The following is an 8,631-nucleotide window of genomic DNA, read 5'->3' on the forward strand; positions in this document are numbered from 1 at the left end:
AGAGAGAGAGAGAGAGAAAGAGAGAGGAAGGAAGGAAGGAAGGAAGGAAGGAAGGAAGGAAGGAAGGAAGGAAGGAAGGAAGGAACGAAGGAACGAAGGAACGAAGGAACGAAGGAAGAAAAGGTAGGACCAATGCAGGAAAGTTACAAGGAGGCAAATTATGACTTAATATAAGGAGAAGCTTCCAGCAGAGTGGTCCCAAAACAGAATAGGCCTTCCGGAGTAGTAGTATACTTTCCATTGCTACTGCTTTTCAAACAGAAGCTGTAGGAGCAATTGCAGAGTACGCTGGGTGAAGGGTTGGGCTGGATGACCCCTGAGGTCCATTTGAACTATGAAAATCTGATTCTATGCATTGATCTCTCATTAATTACAGCGATCCAAAATAGCCGTCTACGAGAAAATGTGGTCGTACATGAAATCAGCTGAACCATCGGTGTTTACCAAAACCACAGCTGACGGTGTGGCCAGAGTGCGGAAGTCCAAAGGAAAGTTCGCCTTCCTGCTGGAGTCAACCATGAACGAGTATATTGAGCAGAGAAAGCCGTGTGATACCATGAAAGTTGGTGGAAATCTGGATTCCAAAGGCTATGGTGTGGCAACCCCTAAAGGCTCAACATTAAGGTGGGTGGAATAATATAACAATATCCATGTTGTTATAGTATTCCACCTACCCTGATGTACTTTGTTGTCATTTTCTTTCTTGTGGATTTTGAGGTAACTTAACAGTTTAAAAATCTACACTATTCCATGGAGTTAAATAAGACGGTAAATGATGGTTTCATCTATTTAATGCATCCTTTTTTTTTTTCAATGTTCTCTCTGTGTTGTCCTCTCTGACTGTTTGTTGCTGTTTTAATTTTACAGTTCAACGGCTTTTTCAATTTAAATGGTAAAAGCCAAGTTATGGTGCCATGTGTGACGAATGTTAATTGCATGGATGTGGCAGTCTAGTTACTTTTTTTCTCAAAGACAATTTCCCCATCCCGCACACTTCAGTTTTGAGCAAACGTTATCCTACATGCCACCTTCCAATATTTAACCCTGTATTTGCTGTACAGACATTTTTCTAGCTCCCCGTTCTGTGCAATTTCGCCAATTTGTCCTCTTGTGCTCCTTTTTTATACGTTAACGATTTCCTAAGCATTTGTGCATTTTCTTACAAGTTATGTTTTATCGTTTCAAGAAATGCTGTTAACCTGGCAGTATTAAAACTGAATGAGCAAGGCCTCTTGGACAAATTGAAAAACAAATGGTGGTACGACAAAGGAGAGTGCGGCAGCGGGGGCGGTGACTCCAAGGTCAGCCTCAATGTCACCACAACCGGGTACCCTTAGTGACGAGTAATCGGCAAGACTGTTATCTTACTATTGAGGAGAGAGTATGGCAAGATGCACTCAAAAGTCTGGTGACTTTTGAACCCAGACAGTGCTCGTGGTGCTGCTATCGATTTTGATCTAACTGGGTCCCTTCTTAAACTCCCAGACAGACGTTCCTTAACCATATTGGCTTCCTCCCCTTCCCCTTTCTCTTCCCCACCCCCATTAGGATTGACTTGTGAAGGCCATTAACGGCCTAGGCCGGGAAGAGTCCGGAGATTGCCCCTGAGGCAGTCCCTGCCTACCTTTGCCAAGTGGTAATAGCCATGAAAACAGCCCTGGACATTGAAATGACAGCTCATGGGCTTTTTCTCCCAGGACATCATGCTACTAGAGTTTGGTTGGTTGGCTAACCGATCAGGGCTGACTGTTGCGAAGATGAACATGAAGTGATAACATATTGCTCTCTATTTGTGATGGCCAATTGAAGACAACCCCCATTTAACTTGACAGCAAAAACAATGGGCTCCGCTTCAAGTTAAGTGGGGGGAGAGTTTCTCTTCAGTGGGTCACCCCGGGTTTAGGCTGTATGAAACCTTTCGTAGATTTTAGCAGGGATGTTGCATAACTCGGTTGCTGTATGTGGTATCGCTTCCTGATTTGTCCTCTCCTTAGACCCCTTCCTGGCTCAGGTAGGTGCAATCCAGACAGTGATGAGAAGTCCCGTCTTACTTGGCATTCCTTTGGCTCAGTAACTCTTATCAGGGCTAGCAGGAATAGCAATCAACTGAACAGCAAGGGATAGGGGCAAGCTCAGCAGCCATGGGGCCAAATGATCCACTGGTGGAAAAGAATGTTCGGTAAGTAGGGGCCAGAACCTGAACTTGGTCCCCCACTGTGGCCCAAGGTGTGAGATTCCAATAAATTATGGAAGATCAGTCTTTGTCTAACCAAAATATTACAGCTACCCTAAGGTCTATGATGCATCCCCCCATACAAGCTTCAAGATGCCTTTTCATAACACACAATCTGTCAAGGCATTGGCTCGATTTTTTTATGGTAAAGCCTCAATTAACCAGAAACTAATAATGAGTCCTTCTGTCAACAAGAATTGTTCTCCTTGGGATCCACTTAGACAAGACCAGCAAATTGTGCAGGAAAAGAAAATATATAGCCGAAATTTTGTTTTGAGAAAAATCACTTTCCAGGCTCAGCCCAACTCTTCCACCATTCCCATCTCCACCTCCGGTGCCTGGCAAAGATCACTGATGATCTGAAGAATGGCCCTGAGGTTCAAGCCAGTCCTCAATAAGGAAAGATTCAGTCCTGATCACTAAACTGACTTTACTAAGGAAAAAAGTGAACCCTGAAAAATTATAGAAAATTTCCCACAGCTGAAAAAAAGAGTACCACTTGTTAACGCTTAGATAACCAGAAAATTCTACTCACGGTAAACACCCCATTCCCAAAGTGTTCTGGTTAATCAAGGTGTCACTATGTGACAAAAGGCAGTGACTCCAGCTCTACCCCAATGTTAGTGGAAGGCATTAAAAGGTGTAGCCCTATCCTGGGTATGGCTAACCTCTTGCCAAAAGTAACCAGCTACCTGGTTACTGGTCTTCTCCTGAAACTAACAGGACCCAGGGGCCCATGTTACATCATTCATGCAAATTGCCAAGTGAAACTCTGGGTACTAACAGACCAAGTCAGTGGCTCTCATGAATGCCTCATTCATACTTAATGTGACATGTTGGTGCCAGATGACACCAAAACATCTGGATGAGAAGACAGAAACTTTGGCCATTCATTTGAAATGTTTTGTCTATGTGGTCCAAATGTTCAGATCTCACAGACTGTCAAGGCCCTTAGAGATCCTCTGTATCTCAATTCCCACATTTTTAGAATGGGGAGATACAGGAAAAGTAACTTGATCAAAGTCATATGGTCAGTGAGTGGCTAAGTCAGGACTAGAACCCAGACTCCTGTTCTTCTCCCCATTGATATTCTTGAACACCAATTGTTTGAGAAGAGTTAGACAAAACATCCAAATGGCGAGCTTTCTTCTTGCTATCCAGATGTGTTGGCATAATGAAGGTCGACTTGGGGAGAGCACCTTCAAGCTCTACCCGCAAAAGCCTTGGACAGATTGAGATGATAAATCATGTATGTGAAGCACTGGAACTTTTTTCAGGGAAGGGGGTCATACTTCTTTTAGAGGCTTTTCTCAAGTCGATTCCTTGCTAGTCCCCTGCCTCCAGGTCATCAAGTCTCAGCTGTGCAGTTAGTGACTTTTTAAATCACTCTTTCCTACTGGGGCCTAAAAGTTTCCACTATCTCAGAGCTCACAGTACTCCTTGATCAGCAGCTTGGATCAGCCAAAGTCTTCCACGTGGTCCTGCAAGATGTTAATCCACCTTTCACATCATGTGTACTTGTCACATCTGGACTACTCAGGGCCTGATTATTCAGTCGGTGGATTATTCATCTGCTCTCTCTTCCTCTTTCTATTTTCCACCTGCTGTATCCTGGCATATCAGAGGGTAGGCAAGGGAAGGGACAATCAGTGAAACAAGTCTATTTTGCCCCTTCCTTAGCAATTGGCATTTTAAAAGACAGATAAAGGTGGGTCCAAGATTTTCATTGGAGCCCCTAATTCAGAAAAGTCAGACAAAGACTGGGCTGAAGTTTATCTCTGTGCTATCTACACACAAAAGGCAAGTTTGAAAGGAAATGGCTCCTTAAGAGAATTGTCTCTTTTCGTGAATTTTAACAACAGTCTTTATATCAAGTGTTCTTAAACTTTTTTGTGCCCCAGACCCTTGGGTCATCTGGTACAGCCTATGGACCCCTTCTCAGAATGTTTTTAAGTACATAAAATGAAATACAGAGGAGTATGAAGGAAACCAATTATATTGAAATCAAGATGTAATTTTTCCCCACCTAGCTTCATGGACCTCTGGCTAAAAATCCCTGCCTTATAAATAAATAATAAATACACCAGTAGCAAATCTATTCCTTAAAGCAGGTCCCCTGAGCCAGTGCTGTCAAACTCAGATAGAAACAGGGACCACATATTGACTTAGCTTTTAAAACGTTATGTTATCTACATTTTACTGCATTTTTATTTATTTTGTTAAATATTTCTAATTACATTTTAAACTGATTTAAAGCTCACTTGGAAGTGTTGTAGGTCATGTGATTGACATTTCTGCTCTAAGCATCTTCCACTAGGAAACATTTTATTAGAGCTATTTGGGGACCAGGCCTATGATTTCATGACTACAGGAAATTCGCAGTGAGGAAACTCCCTCAACCAATGCAGATTGACACCTTCTGTGCAATTTAAAACTTTAGAAGCTTGCCTGGTGCCCCAAGAGGTAAGTGATTTGCCCAAGGTCACATAGCCAGTGTAGGTCAAAAGTGGGACTTGAGCTCATGTCTCCTAACTCTGAGGAGCAGCTCCCCATCCACTAGTCTGTGTCATGCTGTCTCCCTGTTTGAGTTCTAAAATGTGTTCAGAATGATAGAATCCTAGGATGTTAAAACTGAAAAGAAATCTTGGAATACAGAATGACAGAGATAGAAGATGCCTTAGAACAGAGAGTTATTAGTATATTAGACCTGGAAAAGGCTTAAAACACAGAAAATGGCCTTTTATTCTTCATTACAAGGGATGACTCTCCTGGTGGGGAAGCAGGGAAGGACATATTTAGAAACACAAGTTATATGAAAATGAAATATACCAATAAATACAATTTAAAGAACATGGAACATAGACGATCAAAGTTCAGAACATTCTTACAATAGAGAATTTCAGACCAGAAGAGGGCTTTCAAGATAATACAGGCCAACTCAACTCATCTTACAGATAAGAAAACCAAAGCCCAGAGAGGGAAAATGATAAATCATATTGTTAAAGAGTCAGGATCATTCAGGCTGTTTATTAATTCAGACTTGCTATCCCCACCCCCCGCCACAGTTATCCCTGATCCATAAGTCTTCACTGTATAAACTAAAATAATTTGAGGACTGCACCTACATCATCCCTTTCTACAATTACCACAATCAAGAATCCAAGAATCAAAAAGAGTACCATCCTTTGACCTAGATAATGTGAGGCCCAGAGAGGATGATGTGTTAGGAGGTCACAAAGCTGATGTAGTAGAAAGCTCTGATGACCTCCAGGATCAGTGCTTATGAAGCCACCTCAGAAGATCAGTTTCTCATGGGTACCTATTCAGTGAGCAACATGAATGGGACTAAACACAGTCCAAGCCCACTCTCCCAGGCAAGTGGCGCACTAACCCCATACCATCCTTGGCGATTGGTGACAAAGAATGGTATCACCTCTCTCTGGAACTTTTCATAGCATTTTCACATTGATGAATTCCAAGATTAGAAAATAGGGAGTGAAGGGTGGCTAGGTGGTACAGTGAGTAAAGCGCTGGCCCCAGAGTCGGGAGAACCTGAGTTCCGTTCCGGCCTCAGACACTTAACACCCACACAAAAAAACTAGCCATGTAAACTTGGGCAAGTCACTTAACCCCAATTGCCCTCCAAAAGGCAAAAAAAAAGAAAATAGGGAGTGAAGTCTAAGTTACTTCTCAGCTTTCTCTTTCCTTGGACCTGCATAGCTCTTGCTACTTACTATTTCTGTGACCTTGGGCAAGTCACTTTCCCTCTGAAAATAAAAATCACATTGATTACCTTTATAAAGAAGCTTCAACTTAAAAGAGAGAAGCAGAGCTGATTGTACAGCTGTAAAACCTGTACCCTCATGTGACTTCATTGAAATTCTGTTCAGGGCCCAAAAGGCAGCAGTGGGGTGATGGAAAGACTACGAACCAGGAGCCCTGCCACTAAACTCACTGCATGACCTGGAGCTGGCCATTTCCATCTTCTGAGACTCCATTTTCCTCCTCTGGAAAATGAAAGGACTAGACCAGATCATCTCCAGGCTTCCTTCCAGTTCTGACACCCTAGGATTCTACTTAGGAATACACTACAGTACAGTGATGACTTTCAGATATACCTGGATTTTCTTGGGGGATGGAAGATGGGTTACTCAATTAACCACCCTCCCCCCCAAAAAAGAAAACCTTGGACTAGCTGAGGGGAAGTCCAGTCTGATCTGTAGAAGCAGATAGGTAGTGCAGTGGATAGAGTATTGGACCTGGCATCAGAAAGACCTGAATTCAAATTCAGACTCAGACATTTACTAGCTGTGTGACCATGAGTAAGAAACTGTCTCTATTTACCTCAGTTTCCTCATATGTTAAATGAGGATAATAATAACACCTACCTCCCAGGGTTGTTGTGAGAATCAAATGAGATAATATTTGTAAGATGCTTTGCAAGCCTTAAAGCACCATATGCTAGCTATTATTCTAAAGTATCGTGGGAAAAATGCCAGTTGAGTACCTTCAGCTGCAGTAAAGCAGGAACACAAGTTGGCTAACCAAAATGTTATCTGGTTCTTATCAGACGTGCTTTAATGAATTCATAAGGAAGTTTGGGAGATAGATGGATAGATAGACAGAAAGACAGACAGACAGATAGATAGACATACACATATACAAACATGTACACATGTATAGTATGTATGTATTATGTATGTATGTATGTGTTTAGACACTTATATATACACATACTTCCAAAGTTCTTGAGGATGCTTGAAAAGATTTTTTTTCCTTATGAAAATCTAACCTTTCCTCCTTCCATCCCACTTCCAATCTTGTTCCCATGACACATTTCCTTATCAAATCCTTTCTTCATAGATAGTACAAAGGCAAGCTTCAGCCAAGCCCCACATGAATTAACAAGAATTCCAGCTAAGGAAAATCTGAATTGATGAGGTCATCCTGGATTTCTCATGTGCATGACTGACTTACAACATATCTCACTGGTTCTCCCATGTCTGTCTCCAATTCCTCCTTCCCATGCTACCTTCTCTTAACTGATTCTCTTCCACACCCAGAAGTCTTTGACATTCTTGGGCCTGAGGTGATGACTATGACTCTAGAGTTTCCCTGCACCAAGATGGACCTTTAATTGGAAGGAGCTGCCCAAAAGGTAGACTCTTTGAATCTCAGCGTTGAGATGGAGCCAATGCCTCTTTATTGACCCTGTTGTCTATGTGTATGGACAAGAATCCCTACAAAATGATGAGCCCCTCCTCAGGTCTTAGCTGGAGCTCCTGGGAATCCCTAAGACTCTGGTTTGGGATGAAGGAGTGGGGTGAGTATTTTAATTCCATTCACTGATTTGTATGTGGCCATGGTGGCCTCTGGGGTTTTGTGATGGCCATAGGTGTATGAACCTATCGCTTCCTCTTGGGTCTCTGCTTCTAGTAGAGTAGCAGCAGGCCTTGAGGACTCATCCATTCCAGTGGTAGCCAAACCTTGGATTTTTCTAGGAATTGTAAGAATTTTTTTTGAAAATCCCACCTAAAAGAAATGGGATTTAGCATTTATGAGCATATATCCACCTAATCTGGTATTAATAAATCATTTCACAAGGTTAATAATACAGTGTAGTGGATTATCCCCTTGGTGATATCCACCAACATCTTGAACCCTCCATGATGTCTTTCAATTGACTGCCCAGGTCACAAAATGTTCCTGTAAACTGTCCGCCATAACATTGTACTGTCTAGTGTCATGCTATTTGTGAGCCAGAGACAGGCAAAAGTATTAGCCTGAAACTCAAGAAGCTGCTGTTCTAGTCTCTATTGTGTGACCTTGAGTGAGTCCCTTCTTTCTCTGCACCTCAGTTGCCTCTATATGTAAAATGAGGGGGTGGAACTGGATGATCTCTAACTTCTATGAGCCTATAGGACATTGGGGTATGACTGTATTCTAGTATAATATTGCACAAGTTGACAGTGTGGTCTTGTGATTATAAGCTCTGGAAAATATTCTTTCCATCTCCTTCAAGATGTGACCTTAAGACTTAGGAAGGTAATGGTTTTGGCTGGAGAAATCTGAGTAAGTTTTCAGTTGTGTTGTGTTTGCCCTTTGTTTTCGAAGAGGACCATGGCATCAGGGAGATGATGTCATGACTTGCAGTTGACTTATATTTGAGTGAGGGAGGGCTGTGCAGGGTCACCAGCCTCACTTTCTACTCCAGAGCCATCTGGATACATTGACCAGATATTCATTCCAAAATACAGCCATTAAGTGGAGCTTGGTCAGGGAACTATTGTGGTATAATCTATGAGCTTCAGAGGGACCTGAGTTTAAGGTTTTGTGTGTGTGTGTGTGTGTGAGAGAGAGAGAGAGAGAGAGAGAGAGAGAGAGAGAGAGAGAGAGAG

General features: G+C 42.3%; 1 protein-coding gene across 4 annotated transcripts in view; it reads left to right on the top strand.

Annotated features, from left to right (window-relative positions):
• Positions 1–8,631, top strand: part of GRIA3 (glutamate ionotropic receptor AMPA type subunit 3) — a 292,053-nt gene that overhangs the window by 251,859 nt on the left and 31,563 nt on the right. For 3 of the 4 annotated variants that reach the window (XM_069074018.1, XM_069074017.1, XM_069074021.1), the window contains exon 13: positions 377–624. In XM_069074018.1, coding sequence (XP_068930119.1) covers positions 377–624 — 248 coding nt within the window. Of the gene's footprint in view, positions 1–376; positions 625–1,186; positions 1,302–8,631 lie in introns of all 4 variants that reach the window. The other variant, XM_069074020.1, reaches the window with a different exon arrangement.

The sequence above is a fragment of the Petaurus breviceps genome, unplaced genomic scaffold, assembly GCF_028583685.1.
Source record: "Petaurus breviceps papuanus isolate PSGF00001 unplaced genomic scaffold, PetGlider_PUasm1.0 90881, whole genome shotgun sequence".
Taxonomy (NCBI): Eukaryota; Metazoa; Chordata; class Mammalia; order Diprotodontia; family Petauridae; genus Petaurus; species Petaurus breviceps.